The sequence below is a fragment of the Monomorium pharaonis genome, chromosome 10, assembly GCF_013373865.1.
Source record: "Monomorium pharaonis isolate MP-MQ-018 chromosome 10, ASM1337386v2, whole genome shotgun sequence".
Lineage (NCBI taxonomy): Eukaryota > Metazoa > Arthropoda > Insecta > Hymenoptera > Formicidae > Monomorium > Monomorium pharaonis.
This window is the reverse complement of record NC_050476.1, coordinates 1,916,476-1,936,727: the sequence shown is the minus strand read 5'-3', so window position 1 is coordinate 1,936,727 and position 20,252 is coordinate 1,916,476. Positions and strand designations below refer to the sequence as shown.

General features: G+C 36.4%; 2 protein-coding genes across 13 annotated transcripts in view; one reads left to right on the top strand and one right to left on the bottom strand.

Annotated features, from left to right (window-relative positions):
* Positions 1-16,351, top strand: part of LOC105835341 (casein kinase I) — a 35,827-nt gene extending 19,476 nt beyond the window's left edge. Inside the window, exons 2-12 of one of the 9 annotated variants that reach the window (XM_036292513.1) lie at positions 2,239-2,279; positions 2,361-2,430; positions 3,722-3,888; positions 4,225-4,459; positions 4,858-5,183; positions 5,802-5,876; positions 6,288-6,368; positions 7,528-7,650; positions 8,674-8,780; positions 10,357-13,950; positions 14,396-16,351. In XM_036292513.1, coding sequence (XP_036148406.1) covers positions 2,239-2,279; positions 2,361-2,430; positions 3,722-3,888; positions 4,225-4,459; positions 4,858-5,183; positions 5,802-5,876; positions 6,288-6,368; positions 7,528-7,650; positions 8,674-8,780; positions 10,357-10,408 — 1,277 coding nt within the window. In that variant the 3' untranslated portion in view covers positions 10,409-13,950; positions 14,396-16,351. Of the gene's footprint in view, positions 1-2,238; positions 2,280-2,360; positions 2,431-3,721; positions 3,889-4,224; positions 4,460-4,857; positions 5,184-5,801; positions 5,877-6,287; positions 6,369-7,527; positions 7,651-8,673; positions 8,781-10,338 lie in introns of all 9 variants that reach the window. The other 8 variants (XM_036292512.1, XM_036292508.1, XM_036292507.1 and 5 more) reach the window with 8 other exon arrangements.
* On the bottom strand, positions 8,544-19,154 carry LOC105834879. Of its 4 annotated transcripts, none has more exons than XR_004964739.1 (7): positions 19,002-19,154; positions 18,713-18,901; positions 18,315-18,480; positions 18,036-18,239; positions 17,782-17,966; positions 15,815-16,048; positions 8,544-8,823 (listed from the first exon to the last, which is right to left on the bottom strand). XR_004964739.1 is itself a non-coding variant. In XM_012677704.3 (6 exons), exons 2-6 carry the CDS (start codon positions 18,888-18,890, stop codon positions 15,987-15,989), a joined length of 795 nt encoding a protein of 264 aa, XP_012533158.1. In that variant the 5' UTR covers positions 18,891-18,901; positions 19,002-19,154; the 3' UTR covers positions 12,636-15,986. The 4 variants fall into 4 exon arrangements, 1 of the variants encoding a protein (XP_012533158.1); XR_004964738.1 differs by lacking the exon at positions 8,544-8,823 and adding an exon at positions 10,232-10,689; XR_004964737.1 differs by lacking the exon at positions 8,544-8,823 and adding an exon at positions 11,792-12,279.
* Between the last annotated feature and the right edge of the window lie 1,098 nt (positions 19,155-20,252).

The window sequence follows — 20,252 nt, the reverse complement described above, 5'->3', positions numbered from 1 at the left end:
CTTAATGCGGCGGAAGAAGCGCGGCCGTCGCGCTAATTACCGCGAAAGTATCGAACCGCTAATTGCAGAACGCGCGCGCGTACGCGCGCACGAGCGAGCGAGCGAGCGAGTCATTGACCTTCGCTTCTGGCGAAGAGTTTCGTTCGTTCGTTCGTTCGTTCGTTCGTTGATTCGTGCGTTCGTGCGTTCCGGCCCGCATCCTTTATGTCTCCGCAGGTAGGTAGGTAGGTAGGTAGGTAGGTAGGTGCGCAAGTGGCCGCAGGAATGTGCTTTCGTTCGAGCGACGAGGCCCCCCGAGTGCTTCATTTTTCTTACCTGGACGTCAAGTAGCGTCAACGACGCGTGACATTATCCTCGTCGTTGGTTTACGGCTACCGAGCGTTATCCGGATAAGGGACTGCTCGCGAATATGAACGGCGAGAAACGCTCTATACATTAGCTCGCTTAAAAAAAGAAAAACATATTCTAGCCGTGCTGATAATTTTAAGAGTTAAAATTCTCGATTTTTTTAGGTAAATCCCGAGGAGAAAGGATTCGAAGGATTAAATGATAAGGATTCACGATTTGTAGCTTTTCTGTATATTTTCTGTATATTTTTCATATCTTCATTATACACTGTTTACAGTTTTTAAGCTAACTTTGCTTGTTTTAAATTTAATTCTAGTTTCCTTGAATATTATCATGCAACTCGATAACATGCTATTTGTTGCTATTCGTTGTTGTGTTATTCATTCGACGTTCGATGATCCTTAGCTTATTAGCGAAAAAAGAAAACACACTGCATAGTACACGTGCGTCTCATTTATTAGATTCGTGGCGAAGCCTTTGCAAAATAAAATTGAATTTTGTGCACGACAAAATTGAATTTTGTGCTTTAGCCGGCTTCTGTAGCATTCAAGGAAACTGACTACTTCGTCATTTCTCCATAAGCCACGTGTAGATTACAGCTCTACATATAGCATATGTTTGTAAAATTAAATTTAGTGTTAACTGCTGGATATTATCTTCAAAAATGTTCTTCCTGTACACTAGAGGATAGAAATGCTTTATTGTAGAGAATAGAGAACTTTTTACAGAGATGTATACTACAATTGTATTATACTTTTTATTTTTTGTTTTATATTTACATTGTTATTTCGATTTGTAATGGAAGCAGTTTTAATTTGATAATTAACGTGACATAAAATAGTATCATTTAATATCCTGAAAGATATTAACTGTTTTATAATTTGACGTATATAACATTATTCTTTTTTGTATTCTTAAGGAAAATGATTAGATAATAATAGGAGAGCATAGACCTATATGTGAAAACACAACTATATAATTAAAGATAGGCGTTATTCGATTATAACTGGATCTTCGTGCTAATATTTCTCTTGTGTAATTTTATATACATTTTCAAGTTCATTAAACTGCGCTTCAAATAAATTTACGGTCTTGAAACACAGTCGTGTTGAACAGTAAGAATAGTAATGTCACGGTATTAAATTGATAATTAATTTAATAATAATGATTAAGAAGCAGTCAAAGTTTGGTAAGATTTTACTTTTTCTGAAAAATTTGGAAATCCTGATTTAATTTCTAGCTAAAGTTCTTTTTTGCAACAAATTTATAATACTTGAGGGAAAGAAGTTCTTACTGATATCATTGCCTTTTTATCAATATGTATTATGATATTGATGAAATAATACTCGATATATATCAAATAATACTCAATACTTTGTCAAAAATTTATTCTTATTGGCACTTACAATTGTAAGTTATAAATTTACTTGACATTTCTTAGTATCGCGATTCTTGCAGCTTTATTCCTAGCCAACGCACATTGCAAATTATCGGATTAATTGCTGTACACGTGATTGTGTTAAATGGAACATCCCCTCGATAAGTTTGCGCGAGCATTTCATAGTCGACGACCATAATTCCACAGTGACCGCGTGTACCGCAGGCCGATCTCGACGATCTAATTTTCTCACGTTGACTGCAATCAGTAACAGCCAAGCTATCGCGCGGCATTTAATTATCGCGCAATCATATTGTCATCGGGACGTAATCCATGAAACATCACGTAGCAATAGTATTAATGCGCCATTGTACAGCGAATTGAATCAGCTATTTTAGAAGGGAAAATTGCGCTTAACCCTCAGGAATTCTCCGTTATAATTTATCCTTGTACCCTTTCTCCCACTATCATGTCATTTGTAATGACTTATCGATTTTTCTTTCTCTTTACAGGGAAGAACCTGTATAATAGTGAGCACGTAGCAATTAAAATGGTGAGTAAGAATCACGTGTAACTTGCATGAAAAACTCAGCCAATTGTCACTAACAGGCTCTTTATTCTTTTGCTGTTGCAGGAACCAATGAAGTCAAAGGCACCACAGCTACATTTAGAATATAGGTTTTACAAATTATTAGGTACACATGGTGAGTATCACTTTCATGCTATATATATATATATATATATATATATATATATATATATATATATATATATATATCTCATTAAAGACTTCATACAATAAAATTAAAGAATAAATTCATAAATACAGTAAAGCGAAATTAGAGAATAAAAAAAAATTGAATTATCAAAAAAATAAAATGACATAGAAAGAAAAAAAACGAAAATATTCATGTTAAAATATATAGAGACATTTATAAAGAGTGGCGGAGAAGCAGAAGGTAGATTATTAATTCGACGACACCTAAGATAAATCGATAACTCTCAAATAAACATTCGCGATACTCCAGAGTGTCGTTAATCTTTCGTCGATGACGCTGCGAGAAAATAGTCCGGCGGCAGTTTAAATCGACTTTGTGCAATTTGTGACGCGATATGACACGTAGTTTACCTCAACTTTCATACGATCCGAACTAAATCTTATATTAAATAATTGTAAGTATATATGATTTCTGCACGCCCCGAATGCTCGAGACAAATTAGCGTCACGAATTGCGATTGTATCGGATGATTGTATCGGAAATGTATAGCACGCATGTCATACTCGGAGATATAAACGTATCGCATTTTTCATATATGTAGATCGTCCCGCATTATTTTTTAATGGCTAATTCTTTGGTCAATTTCAAGTCGATTTTTTCATAACGCAAATATCAAGGTCATCATTTGTCGCAACTTTATTTTCCATGTGTATAGTATAGCGTGGAGTATTGAACGTCTAGTAGTCCAATACATTTGATAAACACAGCGACGTATCCCGTCAATCTTGTCATATTTTTTTCTTGTCATTACTTCTATAATTATTCCCACTTCTGGGAACATACTTCTGAATTATTCATTTAAGAAATTGTGATGTAACACCGAAGCTTAAAGCGTTAAATTACGTTCTGTTGGAAGCTTTACAAATTCTGCAAAGTCGGTCGGTGGTAAAAAAACATTTGCGAAATACCAATGGTTCAGGAACATGCAAAAACTTTCGTGCGAGCTCCTCGTATCGTATACTTTTTCTTTCTCTCCTCGCGCTACGTGCTCCACGTCATACGATGAATTAATCAGAAAAACATGACATGTATCCTCACGCGTATTTTTAACACGTTGTTAACGAAGACCTTTCGTCATGGAGTTATATATCTACCCGATCTACGGCCGTCATACAGCTCTTATTTCGTTTTACGCGTTCTGTTACGACAAAACCTAATAACATCGCGCATACTGGGGGTGATCTGGGGTGTGATTTGTTTTTGTCGATCGGTATAGTTCATAACACACATATAGAGGGTATACCGGAGGTGTACTACTTTGGCCCGTGTGGGAAGTACAACGCCCTGGTGATGGAGCTCCTTGGTCCAAGCCTCGAGGATCTCTTCGACCTTTGCGGGAGGAGGTTCACCCTCAAGACCGTTCTCAACATTGCCACACAGCTCGTAAGTCGCATTACCAACACACTTCAGTCCGTAGAACTAACTCTCAAACACCGCACTTCGGAGGTCGGACACCAAACTGGAGTCGTTTGAGGTCCGACGAATCCCACAAACATCAATCGTCTGCTATTAGCTATCTATCCTTAAACTTTTTCTTTTTACCATCTACAAAATTTGTTTGAAATCTCCACAATATATTAATTAAATATGAAAAATGAAATAAAAGGTTATTTCAAAATTATTGTAACAATAACTTGCATCGCGAGACTAAAAATCTTTAGCTTTGTTTTAGATAAAATAAAATGTATTGTTGCTACTAATATTTCTTTTTTCCAATAGCTCCATAGGATAGAATACGTTCATAGTCGGCATTTGATATATCGCGACATCAAGCCGGAAAATTTTCTGATAGGACGATCCACTACCAAGCGGGAAAAAATCATTCACATAATCGATTTTGGACTAGCCAAAGAGTATATAGACTTGGAGACGAATAAGCATATACCATATCGGGAACACAAGAGTCTCACCGGCACAGCGCGTTACATGAGCATTAACACGCATCTCGGCAAAGGTAACGAACATTTACTTTTGTTTCAAGTGTATTTGTGTGTATATGTATGTATGTTGCGCCACATAATGAATTGTCTACGTGCTCTAAGCTATCGCTAGTGCGGAAGAAAGCGCAGTGAGTGCTTTAATCTTCAGCAGATATTATGTTGTCTTTTAAATCTCAAGTACTACAAGTTAAAATTATTTAATAATCTTTTAAATGTGAAATTATACAGACATCTTACTGTGATATACCTTGTAGTACTGCTGAGGATCCAAGTCATCTTAAATTACTTTTTAACGCGTTTTCTGTCTTTTTTTTTTTCTAAAATTCCATATCTTCTAATGTGAGCACGTAATAAAAATTTCCATTATACCGAAAGATATGTAGAGTATATGAAAAATATTTTCCATAAACAGAACAGAGTAGAAGGGACGATCTAGAGGCGTTAGGCCACATGTTCATGTACTTCCTGCGCGGCAGCCTGCCGTGGCAAGGACTAAAAGCTGACACGCTGAAGGAGCGCTACCAAAAGATCGGCGACACGAAACGAGCAACGCCGATCGAAGTGCTCTGCGACGGTCATCCTGAGGAAATGGCTACGTACCTGCGTTACGTACGCAGACTGGACTTCTTCGAGACACCGGATTACGAGTACTTGAGGAAGCTCTTCCAAGATCTGTACGAGAGACGTGGCTTCGTTAATGACGGCGAGTTTGACTGGACTGGCAAAACGATGGTACGTGTCAAATGACTGTGACGACCCTTACTTTATTTATTCATGTCATACAAAGAGCTTTTGCAAAAGCTTCGGTGAATGTTCATGCACTACTCTTTATCCGTAATCCGCAAAAACAGTAATGTCAATGTATGCATGTTAACTTGTTTGTTATATTGAGAAACCTTGGTGATAACGTAGCTTCAATAAGAGAAAACGAATCGACGACTAAATCGTGATCTTGGATTGATGTTATCTAAATATTTTTCTGTTCAATGAAAAAAGAAACGGGGATTTTATCATTTGCGTCACTTATTTGTGTGAACAATCTTATATAATTAGAAAATCTTTACGAAGCATTTTTCATCAAAATATTATTGATGTTTGAAAGGCAAAAATTGTAAAAATAAAAGTCGATATCGTTTATCTTTTTTTCTTTCTTCCAAATTATTTCAATTTTTTGATAGTCGTAATTTTTTAAAATAATAATTTGTCGAGGAAAGATTAACTAATAACTGGGTAAGTAAATCGCCCGTCTATATTCTAACAGACCCGCAACAAAGAGCTGTATGGTACCGAAGAGCAGTTTCACATTTGATTTTTAACGTTTGCATGCTGCCTCCCTTCTCAATGCACTATCTCTAGCCATCCAACTTCGAGAACATGAGAGCATTGCGGATAGCGGCCCCCTCGCATATTGGCAAAACTAAGTCCGACAAGGTTGGTGATGTCGCTCTCGCGTGGCGACAGTTCTCACGACAGATTATTGGCGTGTAATTGAGCTTCGATATCTTTCCGCGTTGCAATATAATCATATATCAGAAATTGTTCATGTAGTAAAGTATTACGTTGTCACAATATACTAACTAATCGTTATCATTTGTCATGGCCGACTGGCCTTATGTACACAGGGATCTAATGTGATTGTGATGTCACAGGTCTTCTGTTAAGCGTAAATTAAAGTGCATAGTCCGTGTCAATAAGTCTGTCTGTCTCTCCGCTTTTCAGCTTCAAGTATGTTATTTATGTACCTCATGAAATTATAGTAAAAACGCGCGATAATGGCGCTCATTACAAACTTTCGTCTATTACACATGTATATAAAACAAAACATTTTCTCTTTCATTACAGTCCACGCCTGTCGGATCGCTTCAAACCGGCCAGGAGATCGTCGTATCACCGAATCGCGATCGGCATCCCGCCGCATACAAGGTATTCTTTGTTTCCTTCCATTTTTTTTATATCTTTTCTTTTCTCTCTAAGCCAAAAGCATGGACGTGTGTAGCCCATTTGTTTTTTTCTCATTCGAGTTAACCGCATGGATACACGCCTCAGTAGCGAAAGAACCGAAAAACAGAGTTTTAACAACGACCTTGATTCAGAATTCTCTTGTTTATCTCGAGTACAGTAGAGATACAGATCGAACAAATTTTTTCGGCCAAGATACCGGCGCACCGATATTAAATGCAGAAAAAAAAACCGAAAACACGCGCAGCCTATACGCCGGTTTCCCTCAGCATGTAATCCAACGCGAATATGATGGCGTCAATTTGTAGGAGTACGATGATTTTGAGGAGGATGTGATCCTCACGATGGATGAGGTTCGCTTCGAATTGCAAGGCCGATATGTAAGCCATCCTTAAGTTACGCTCGATGAAACGACTTCTTCATGCATGCTTTTATCTTATCAGCACGGAGAGAAATGACTATATAGTCGGAAAGATACCCGCGGTCACATTTTATAATACGCGTTATTAATGTTTTTCTGCTCGTAAAACAAGGTCGTGCGAGGCTTAATGATCGTGGAGCGTGAACTCGATGAACTCGACAGAGCCTTTTCAAATCAATAGACGATTAACAGATTGATAGTGGCAATAAATTTTCTGTCGCGCAACGTTATTAGAGTGACTAAAAATAGATGATGGACCGTGACGAAGTCGCGTAGCCAGGCGATATGTTCAATTCAAGACCTACGATAACGATAAACTCATGCACGAAGAAATTTTGTCATATAAGCTTAAGTAGTTGAGCGGCTTAAGTAATAAGCTAGAAGCCAGAAAATTTGTAGCTTCTTTCCTCGTAGCTGATCCAACAAAAATATTTAACGCGTAAATGTAATTATATACATCTCCTTAATCGGAGAGCGAACTATATTTTCACACGCCTGGTGTAGAGATTAATATCGGATTAGATTAATTTTATTGATGCGCGGATTTCGCGTTTGTTATCATAAATCGTCATGCTACGTGATCGAGGAGATTTCTCTCGCGAATCTTTTCTCGATATCTCTTTTTTTCTACTGTCCTTCGTGTTTATTCGCGGAGTTGTTTAACGCGACGCAATTGCGAAATTGTCATGCTTGTTCCTTCAGGATGTGGCAGGTGGAGGGGTGGGAGGTGGGGGCGGTAAAGGGGTGGGAACCACGTGGCCAGATGTGAAGCAATCAGGAGCCGGTGGTACATTGACACCTGCTGACAGGCACGGTTCTGTACAGGTGAGTTTATCCGCGCATCTCCTCCGTCCTTCCTCTCCTTTCTCTCTCTCTTTCTCTCTCATGCCATTCTTTCGATTTTCCAGAAGCTTCTTTCTTTTTCTCAATTTACTTTGCATCTCTTCTCGTGTCTTATTTACTGCCGATTCACTTGCAATTCCGCGACAGAAACGCGATTTCTAACGAGACGCTGAAACTCATACGTTAAATCTACATTAAATATTTAATCTCATTTCGTATATCTTTTTCTCCGCGTAAAATTCTTAAGATTAAAATTCTAAGATTAAAAAGATATTACGCAATGCAGAAGGATTGAAATATTAATAAAGACGAAATTATATCTCCATTGTTCTTCCCTATCATCTCTCTTATCTCTCGCTCTCATAACATCGTATACGAGATGTCTCAATTTATCAAGAGTAAACTGTTCGCTCTATATTTCTAGACAAGGCACCACTGGATTATGGTCAGTTAGAAGTCTGTGCAATTTGACTTGTTGCGGCATGTTGTCTTTGTGTCGATTGTGATCGAGACTTACCTTCTTTCTTTGAATATAAAATACTAATCCGGTATTAGTACGATCACTTGTCTTCCCATATGCACTTGCAATAACAAAGTATCATCGCCACGTACGAACCATGTAACTTTTGGGGGAAGATTAGAGTTTATCACTTACACTTCTTTTCATTTCTTTAGTATATTGCTTTGTTGAATCTATGTACCAGTAGTAGTCTTGTCTTATGTTAAATTCTCTCCTTTCCTCTCCCACTCCATTCCCTTTTATCACGTAAGATCTTACTTGGTTCTTTTTTTGTGTATCTTGCAAGTAGACTTTGGATAAATTGATTTTCGATGTGTGTACTTTATCATTAAATCTAAGTAGAATATAAAAGCGATTCTTTCCCGTTTTTTATATTTAGTAGTACCCGAAAAACATAAAGTTTATATAATTGTGCGAAACTCTTTTAATGTACAATCTGTTTTTCATAATGATAATGTTGCGATAATGTTGTACGATGTGTATAGGTGGTATCATCGACTAATGGAGAACTGGCCAACGATGACCCGACCGCTGGTCACTCCAACACACCAATTACAGCACCTCAGGAAGTGGACATGATCGACGAAACCAAGTTAGTAGCAGTTTGTTTTATTGCAATTTGTTTCTCTATTCATCTAAAAACAGATACATTTTAGAAATGGATAAAGTTGTAATTGTCCGATAGATTCCGCGAATGTTTTGTTGCATTTCATTTGCATTTATATGTACAATATTCTTGAATTCTATTTGTGAAATTTATTCGAGAGAAAACCTTCAACTAAATTCGTGTATATTTCGACTATGAAGATGAGTGGTAAAATCAAAATAAAAATAAGAGTAGCTTTCATATCAAAAGATATTAAAAATAAACTTTATATCTTTAATATAAAAAATATAGCTGTATAAAAGCTTATGAATTAAATTAAATATTAAAGTGTCCGATCTAAGCCATGCATGTGTGTGTATGTGTGTGTGTTATTTTCAGAAAAGTAATGCAACTAAAACGGAAACGTTGTCCTCGGTGTGGAAAATTGTCATTTCGTTCTTTACAAGCATACATTTCCAGCACTTATCCTATCCACATTCCCGAATTAGGTTTGTTACACCAATTAAAATGGTCAGTTCAAGATTTTTTGTTTCGCAATATAAGAAGAAAATATAATATTTAAATGTGTTATTAATGATTATTGGCGTAGAAATTTTACTATTAGACTGATGATAAGAAAATCAATGTCATGAACAAAAGTACAATAAGCCAAATATGTATGCGATATAATATTTTAGAATATTCTATAAAGATATTATAATTATATAATGTACAAATTTTGCTATTTATTTTTGTAATGTAAATCACATTTTAAGTAAAATATAGGGAAAAGATTTGGTTTTGATAAAATGTGAAGATAATTATTTGTCATTGTCGTAAAAAAAAATAAATATATTTTTTTGTATTATTAAATATTTTTATTATTTATTTATGGAAAAAACTTAAATATTACATATATTATGTCAAACAGCACAGATCATTAAAAATAAAGATTTATCCAACTAGTGCGGTAAATCGGCTAATTGCCCGTAAGTGCGAAATATGGACACATGAGCCGAAGGCGAGTGTGTCCTGCACAGGCGAGCAAAAGTCGATCCACACATGTCGCGTACAATATTTTTTGTTACCTGTGCGTCGAAATATTGGTCCTTTTGTGTGAAGTAACACGAAAAAAACCATTTTTCATGCACTGGTAGCGAAAAAAAAATTTATTATTTATAATTTAAGCAAGTTGCTCGCCTTCTCAATTATATTGTACTAACAATATCAAAACGATGTATATCTTTATATTTGTAATTAAATATTGATAATTTTGGATATTCCTATATTCCATTCTTTTTTCTGATGTTCCTATTCCTGTTCTTATCGTTCTTGTGCAAGTTTTAATAAAATCAAATTGACAACTGCATGAATAACATAACAAATAATTGCCTACATTTTCACGCAATCAGATAAGGTATCTTGCTGGGATATCAACAAATTTCTTTTTTTTTCCCTATATCATACAATCGTATGCCAAATGCAACTATCTCATTTTTGCTGCATGCTCGATGTGTTGATCAACGAAAGACGCTGCTAAGGAGATGACTCTAAGTCCTATTAGTGTTTGCTTCATTTCCAGATGCTGTTGCTTCTTCAAGCGCAAGAAGAAGAAAAGTGGAAGGCAGAAATGACTGTCCGTTACCGTTGGTCTCGGGGGGGCGGTGCAGTGCGCGGGTAATAGTGCCGACGAGACCGTGGAAGCTGTCGCCACGACGTCAAGGACTGGCAAGCGGGGCGCAGGAACGGGAGCACGTACGGGCACAGGTACAGCAGGTGGTATCGCAGGTGGCGCTGATCCTGAGAGAGAAGCCGTCACCCTACTGCGTGTCGGCAGCCGATCTGCATCACGAGACTCGGTGCTGCACACTACCATCACGATGACACCGACACCAACGCCACCGCCGCTGTCGAACTGAATCATCATCACCATCATCATCATCATCACTATCACTACCACCACTACCATCACACAACCATTCTACTACCGTCGTCGCTATTATCATTAATTGGACGGTTGCACGATTGAGTTCGAGATCAAGAGAATGAAGCTGCTTTTCCTCTGGTCAATCGAGCTGATCTCTTCGATAAATAGGCGGACTCGCTGACGATTCAAACACTCGCTTCCCGCTCTTATAGTGAAACACTACAGTAATCTCAGTATTGTTTGCGAGAATTGAATTTAGAATTATCTTGACTACGTGTTACAATCAAAGCACGGTCGACTTAAAATTCTACAGGAGGACATCAATGATACTTCATACATCGATGCCGGATTTTTATTAAACCTTGTTGAGTCAGAATTTTTTTTTTCGTCAACTCATTTTTTAATAGAGCACATCTGAATGGAAAATAGCTAATAACATATTCTACGATATGAAGTTTTTCTCGGAGAAAATGTAATTATTGGTTCCTAGTCAAGCATTGAAATCCAAGAAAAAATTCAGGCTATCTGTTAATAGTATTTTTGCGATAAATAATGATGTAATGAATAACATGGAAATTAATGAAATTTAAAAAGATATTTGCATGTTTTTCGCATATTTATTTAATGAAACGTAATGGATTTCTCTTTTCATAAACTGATAAATTTAATTCTATGATTAAAAATTTTCACGTAAACTTTTATTAAGGTCAATATATATCTTTAGTCAATGGTTCCACCTTTTGTAATGCATTTCATATGCGTCTTATAATTTGTCGATTCACATTCCCTTCCCTCATTCTCACGAACGAGCTGATAAATATTCCTTGTGGCCTTGAGCTACTGATACAAGTCAAGACGTTAGCGAATCCATTACCTACTTACTGAATAAATCCTCTCGTTTAGCCAAGAAAAGTGACCTCGTGCGATTAGACTATTGCTACTATTGTCACGATTACATTTCATCTTGTTGCTGCCCACTATCCACTACTATTACTATTTACTACTGCTACCATTACTACTATTAGGTACTACGATTACTATTATTATAATAATTATCCTTCATTATTTTATTTTATTTCATTATTATTATTGTGTGTGTGTGTGTGTGTGTGTGTGTGTGTGTGTGTGTGTGTGTGTGTGTGTGTGTGTGTGAGTGTGTGCGCGCGCGCGCGTGTGTGTGCGTGTGTGATGTTATATTATGTTGAACATCTTTATCGTCATCGTCATTATAATCGTCGTTGGTCATCGTTTCCATTGTCATTATCATCATCATCATTCCCATTGTCCACACACCCGCGTTTATCAATTACGTTGTTATCGATGTCATCAATGTATTGACACTGTCGTTGTTGACTGAGAACGGTCGTCGGTTGTAATGACGGCCAGTGACGTTTCAGTATCGGGAAACCAATCGGATCACATCCGCATTAGGAATAAGAAGGAATTGATGTACCGATGTTGAGAGACTTTGTTTGTGCCTACGACTCTCTTCTTATAACACGGGGACGCTTTTTAATACATCGCTGTGTCGTGCGATGGATACACATTCGGCAACTCGTCGTGCGATCGCATATATAACTGTGAATTATAACGAATTGTTAAGCTATTGCAGATCTCATTGTATTCACAGCCCTACATGAGCAAGCGTAGCGCGTTCCCGAATTTGTTACAATCGTGATTTCGAGTGTCGCGAAATCTGATTATGATTCTCTTGAAAGGCATGAAACTGAAAAGAACGAGATTACGATAGTCATGCACGTTTCATCTGTCCATAGATACAGGATTGAGACGTCGGATATATGTAAATAAGTGTTCTCATTTTGCCCCTTGTCGCGCGTCCACAAATTATAAATCATGCGCGAATCGCGAGAACATAGTGCTATGTACAAAGTGAAAGTTTGCGCTCTAATTTTATTAGGTATTTTTTATTTTGATTCTTTTAATTCACTGTCCAAGGAATGTGCAAAAAATAACACGGAATGATGCATTGGAATATTTATTAGGATGCATTTGTGGTATATATACGAGACCTTTCCGTATAAATATATAACTTCAATTTTAAGTTACATATATCATAGGGAATCATATGTATATTAAAGTTTCAACTATCCCAATGCGTTAATTGTCGAAATGATTTCTTTGATCTATGTACACTGCCTATTTTTTCTACACGGAGATCATTGATGCACGAGAGTTCTTATCATTGCAGATCGTAGCCATTAAAGAATATTTCGCTGTGAGTAAAAAAATATTTCTTCGAGCTCTATGATCTCTTTGGAAATATCTCAACGCAATCATACGATATCATTCGCGTATCATTTATGATTATGATAATTCCCCATCTGCCCGCGTTTATAAATTGACATCCGTAATTTTTACATACGGCTCGACGTAAATCGCGCAAGGAATTCGCACACGGTTTTCAAAGTAATATCAGTTTTTGGTTTCATGTCTTTCAAAACGAAATTATCATGTGAGAGTGATCTATCACGATAAGCAGTTGAAATAATTACATTTTACATAACATATCGATGAAGTAAGATTTTTTCTGTCTGTAGACTATAGCATATATAATGAAAATTTAGTAACGCATAAATGCGAGAAAATTATGTGACATAGCCGAAATTATATGACATTGCAGTCGATTCGTGTTCCAACACCAGTGTGTATCGATTTTAAAAAAAGGGAAAAAGAAAAAATTATAAAAAAGGAACAGAAAAGAAAAGCGTTTCTTTCGATACGAATTATCTCTATGAAGAGAGTGCGATGTTCGCGGACAGCTCTTGTTTCTTAATCTATGCGCGTTTTCGAATATTCTTAAAAAACCACTAACGAATTAAAAAGAGAATCAATAGTATGTCCGCACCTGATTCCATTTCGATGTTCTTGAAATGAAAATCTATGTCGTCGGAATCAATAATAAAAAGCTGAAACCGAATGTACGTGATCTTTATCGAGACAGATTGATTTAAATACAGAAGGAACGAATTATCGAATACATGCAATAACGTAAACATTCACTTTGTAACGAACTTTGCTGTATATTTAATCTCACTATTTTTCATGATGCGATGAAGAGAGCCTTATCGTCGCGAGGCATTTCTAGGGATTTACATGAAGTGACACGTGCGATTTTCTGGTAATGGTTCGCAACGAAACATTTAAGCGACCAAGAGACAAAATACGTACGAAAAATCCGGAGATCACGGCGAACAAGGATCTCAACAGCCATATGGATTAAATAAGCAAGTAAGGATATTTGATTATTATTGATTAGTTTTAATTGTTTCAAATTTAAATTCAAGATACTTTGAACAAAAATCTCTTGTTAAATTTAATCATGAACAAAAATTCCATAGAAGATTATAACATTTCTTAGAGTTTAAAATTAGAATCATTGTTTTAAAAAATAAGATTTGCGAACTTATTTTTGACATTAAGACAAACTCGAATTTCATTAAAAGTACAATCTATATAAAAATACAATTTATTTTGAATAGTAAGTTAAATATTTGACCGATAAATATAAAACAAAGACAATTTATTTTATATAAAATAAATTCACAGAAGTTTCTAAGTATTAACATACAAATTTATTCCGTTTTCAGAGTTTCTCAGCCAGAGAATTTCCCGTTAGACTAATATTACTTGTTTGCCCAAAGAAAGTTAAATTCAGGTCTATGTCTTTTTGCAGGAACACAGTAAACGGTGACATCGAATGAGTAGAGGCGCGGAGATGGCGAGTATGAAAAAAACTTGTGTTACATTCAATGGTTCACACCTACACGCTAGTCTGACCGACGACTTCGTAACCACTCCCGAGAAGTATATGCGCATACGTACTATGTAATATGCCTGTACACCACGTTGTATCCACGTTTAATACTTTAAATATCCGTCAAGCGCATCCGACAACAGGAAACCTATGTACTTACGCAGCTACACGAACTGTAGTGTATACTCGACCGTGCGTACTCTTGTACGATAAAAAGGCGAACGAGAGATGGAAGAGAGGGAGAGAATCACACTCCGTCGAAACTTCTTGAAAAGTGATACGCTTAAAAATCATAGAGAATTATAAGCTACTCTCTCTATGGGACTTCATCTTTCTCTCTCTCCCTCCCTTTCTCTCTTTCCTATTATCTTCCTTGTACCGACGCACGCCGAGAGCATCGCGTTCCTTTCTTTTGTAACTGCTCGTCGCAATTGGCGATCGAAACAATCAGTCGTTTTACATTTATATTCAGCGGACGCGGAAATGAGTGATCCGACGAATGCCTGATGCTGGATGATATTCGCGACGCGCGTGGAAAGAGAACGAAGACGAGAAGAAACGTTACTCCGAGACGTATCCTCCCGGTAAAGGCTGGTCTGCAGCTTCAGCGCGCAAGTCGTATCTGCCGTACTTGTACATAAAACGCTAAACCGCAATTGTCGCGAATTGTCCTCGCGAATAGAATTTGTTCGCGTGATAAATCCAATAGCGAGCGGCACATGTAATTGTAATTCCCGATCGGATATGAAGACAGCATGCGTGCGTGCATGTGTGCGTAAGAGGTCCACATAGACGCGACAAAGAGAGCGCGAGAGAGAAAGAGAAAGTCTCCGATATTTATATCACTGTCCTGCCACCGGGGAATCCGTGCTGGCACAATTATAATAAATTCCACTGTGCAACTATGTTGCGCAAGGACGTTTAGCCCGTAGTTTTTTAGCCGATTTTTCAAAGCGCGCGCGCGAGCGCGCGCAAAGTCACGATTTTTAATACAACACGACTGACTGCTGGTTAAGTATGGTTGTGAGCAAAAGTCTTGGTCTCCTCAAATTGTAAACAGTACACACACACACACACACAAAACCAACACAACATAAAGTATACGTCCTGGATAATAACCGAACATGTGGTTATACATAAAAGTTCATATTAATCTCAATTTTTTTATTATAATATTAAAATTTAATTATAGTCGCAAATATATATTTAAAAATTACAATTATATTTCAATATTATAATAAACATGTATTTGAGATTAATAAAAAGTTTTTTAGTGTTCGGACACTGGAACATTTAACTTAAATACAGAACACCACACACCTTACCTTAGATACGTACCTTACACGGAGAGAACGATTGTTGCAAACACATTTAAAATGGGAATTAAGGCTTGTAATCTAAAACGACCATCTCCGCTCGAAAGACACATTTCCTTTTCTTCTTTTTTTTGTATATTTGTAAATTGATGAGTAGAAGGATCGGGCCAGGACCGATATATTCTCGGTGTCTTTCATTCCATTGGCTCGTTGATCGAAAAGCGGTGTACACAGCGATAAATGTGGTCATGCGTATCTGTGGAAAAAACGAGGCTGCGTAATTAATTATCTTGTTGCGTAAAGAATGAAAGAGAGAGAGAGAGAGAGAGAGATCGGATGATCGCGCGTTTTTCTTCGTGTGTTGTGAGTGTTTAGTTGCATCGATTTGGCGATGTTGAAAAGATGATGGGAGACTCCTGACATTAAGTTAATCAGCACTATAGTTTCTCGCGTAGTGAGGCTTATGTGTATACATTTTTTGACTTACTATATGTTCGTACTGTTTTAATGGACGAATTGTTGAACAATAAAATCGCTGATTGCTACGATAATAAATAAATTGCCGTTTTTATGGGATTGGCAGCTCACACAGATACGTGCATCCGTGTGTTTGATATTTTATTAAAACATGAGATTTACAAGACGTAATTGACGTTACAAACAATTAGAATTATGCATCGTAAATTTAGCATTTTTTGTAGACACAAAAAGAAAAAATTAAGGCTAGAGAGGATAGAAGAAATTAACACATTTATTTCGGTCTGTCTACATAACCACATTATAATAGTAAAAAAAGGAATGTTAAATTTCTAGATATTAAAATATTTTAATTGCTTTTTAAGTACTTAAAATTTTTTAATTTTTAACGACTTTTAAAACTAAAACTTAAAGATTATACGTTTTTAGTATTTTAAATCTTAACATTGTTTAAAACTTTAAATATTTAAAAAATAAAAATAAAACATTTTATTATCTTAAAAGTAAACATTTCTTTTTGCAATAAAAAATTCAATTTTACTGCGATATTGTTATACATTAGTATCCTTATCATTTTTCTTTATTACATAATTTATATAAAGTGCCATTGAAAACAGATGCGCACTTACGAGAAAGTTAATGAAATGGGAATGAAATAATATTTGTACAGGTACGAATTTGTTGAAGCATTTTAAGTACATACAAGATGACGTTACTCCGTAATAACATAAAGTTAATCTCAGAATATTATATTCCTAAATAAAGTTCCACGCCGCTTCAAAGCTGCTCCTTTCAAGTAGATTTGTTTTCTTTCTACTCGTTTTCTGAACTGATCTATTTGAAATCGCGAGTAAACTTATGTGTATAACGATTAAATTGTTTTAGAACTATCATAATGAAAATTATATGTTTACACGCACTCCTATACATGTATATGGGTGTGAAAAAGGAGAGTGGTCTACATTAAAAAAACACTGACACATATATATGTATATAAAACGAGACTGAATGATATATATATATTATATATATATATATATATATATATATATATATATATATATATACCATAATATTATATACGAACCATAAAAAAACTCACATTTGCATTTTATCGGCAATTGATAAGGATTATTATTATTATATAATAATATAACAAATTATAATTATGCGTAAAAAACAAGTCTCAACTATATAAATTCTAATAAAATGAATATGTATATCTCTCTCCCTCTATAGCGATTTTACTAAATATAAGTTGTGATTATCACATGACATAATTTTTAACTTAACATTACAATATTAACTATGCTTTGTTTAACGATTAATTTATACAAAACGATCTGGCCGCTTTAATAGATCTTTAAAAACAAAAGAAAAGATTGTGGAAGGAAAAAGAAAAAGACACTAAGACTTGCGTGAAAGCTTATTCTTATAAATGTTTTGTGTCTATCATACTTAGTAAGTAAAAAAAAAGGGAAAGAAACATTCTTAATGAAATTTCCTACGTACTCTCTTCATTACTCTGTGACATTTTCATTATTGTTTCGACGTTTAACAAGTCCCTGTGTCTTTCCAACATTTCCACTAGTATAGGCTCCTTCTCTAGCATGTGACTGGATACTGCTATAAAGTTCCTAATGAGTTTCTTCATTATATTAATTTTCCGTATGGTTCTTTCCATTTTATCTTTATTTCTAAAAAAAAATTTTTTTAACACTATAATATTTGACAAGAGGCATGAGTTTCGTCGGATCTCTACTCACTCTACAATCTCAGGGTAAGTCTTTTGCAATCTTTCACTTTGCAGCCGCTCCTGCTCCTTGAGAAAATTTTTATGATCAAACAACGCCTTCTGACATTCGAATTTTAGGTCCAACTGCTCCTGAGATGCTTTTTCGATCTCTTTCTGAATGGCCATAACATTGTCATTGAGAGTGAACAGTTTATTCATGTAAGTATAGAGCTTCCTAGGAGTGAGCAAAATTAAGATTATATTTCTTTACAACACTTTCATTGGTGTCAATCTGACTATAATTAATCACTTTTGATCCTCGGCATTGCCTTCCTTATTGTTGAGGATGGATTGAATGGTGGTACTGTGAAGGCACAACTTGACAGTCTTGGCATTTAAGAGAGTGTCGCTCACAACGCTCAACAATGCGTCTTCAGCATCATCCTCACTTCCTTCGCGTTCAGTGTCAATGTATTCTGTAACATAAAACAAACTTCAGAATGAGGTATTTTTAATTGAAATTACAGCGCATTCTGTAAAGCTGTAATCGGACTACAGGATTGAGATTAGATTGGAATTTGATCAATCAAAACAAAGTTTACTAAATGTAACGTTTTACTAAACTTGAGATTAGTTTTCTTTTTTGATTGATTAAATTCCAGTGCAGTCTCAAATCTTAGTTTATTATGGTTTACGCTAGCAACATACGTTTGTATTTTGCTCTAAGCATCAACGACCTGGCGTTCAGGTGCTTCAGTGACTCCCTGGTCTCCCGGATCTTCTCCTCGATCGGCTTAAAGTCATCCAGTGATATCGCACCGATCGGAAACTCGTCAAGCACTACACCCAGTTGTTTCACAGATCGTTCCAGCTCATTGAGCTCCATCGTCGAGCGGTCTGTAAGCAATCCTCTGTGAAATTTTGATTCGCGAAAACTGCATTCACACACGCTGAAGTTCGTTTTCAGCGTTTATGATCCTTCGACACACTAGTTCACCTGGTTTTTAAATTAATATTCTCGGGCTTCTCAATGGCACTATATCTAGAAACGAAAATTATATGATTTCACGAGACCACGAGACGTGATACGAAGTTCTGTTTATCATCTTGGTCGTCGCGTTTTGAAATTCTCCAGTGATAATTCTGAGCACGCATGCCTCAGAAATCGAAACTCCCCAGAAACCAGATGCGTATTTTTTTACACAATTGGTCCTGATTGGTCAAGTAATTCTCTGTCCAAGTTGTCAAATAATACAAAATTATTTTATTAACGTGGATAAAAATTATTAATGCTTTTTGGGAAATAAGATTAGATCAGAGACAATGAATTACATACATTGAAATTTCGTTTTAGGCGATGTTCTTTTTAGCTGCACTATTACACTGGTGCAATAAGTTATAGTATATCCACATAAACTTGCATAAGCGCATAAGCATATACATAAGAAAATTGATTGGTCTACAAGCACTTACATAAGAAAATAGACCAATCAAATTTCTTGACCGGCGCTGGAGTGGCGTACGTGACTGGAGCGCGGAGCAACGTGGCGGCAGCGGCGCGGCGTGCGCAGGCGCGGCGCGCCGCTGCCGCTATGTTGCTCCGCGCTCCAGTCTCCAGTCACGTATGCCATTCCAGCGCCGGTGGCGGCGGCGGCCGGTCAGACGTTTCGTTGACTCCGTGCGTGTCTCGCGTGTTCAGAATTCAAGTTCACTTATCAGATGATATATATAAAATGTAAAATGAATTACTTGGCGTTTACTTATTTTTACAATATTTATAGCCATGACTATAATACCTATGCATATTACACGTCAAATATTTTGGTAAAAAAAACTTGCTCAAGTATCCATATCCCTTTGCTTCACAGTGATAGCCTGATATATGATCAGCATTCGTTTTTTTTTTTAAGCAAATTAAAGTTTGCATAGAGGTTCAGAAGAAATCTTCCCTCCCACGGGTACGACCTTGTCGTGGTGGGAGGGCTCAGTACCCCGAGGGCTTGAATGCCTGTGGGGGAAGCTAACTGTACCCATTGCACTTATTAAGTTTGTTTTTTATTCCTGCACTGCTACACTAGTGCAATAAGTAAGAATGAGAAAAAATATATTTGTCTTATTCTAACTTATTGCACCAGTGCAGCAGTGCAGGAATAAAAAACAAACCTATTACGTCGTTGATCGTAAAATTGTGGTTCGTCGCGCCGTGTTAACGCGGTTCGGGAGTGCTGACCGATTGAATTGAAAACGA

Excerpts from the sequence above, each read along its gene's own strand:
- LOC105834879 (XM_012677704.3), bottom strand. The coding sequence starts at position 18,890 with ATGGAGCTCAATGAGCTGGAACGATCTGTGAAACAACTGGGTGTAGTG. Across the intron at positions 18,481-18,712 it reads GCTTAGAGCAAAATACAAAC|AATACATTGACACTGAACGC; the intron begins GTATGTTGCTAG and ends TTTATGTTACAG. Across the intron at positions 17,967-18,035 it reads ACTTACCCTGAGATTGTAGA|AAATAAAGATAAAATGGAAA; the intron begins GTGAGTAGAGAT and ends ATTTTTTTTTAG.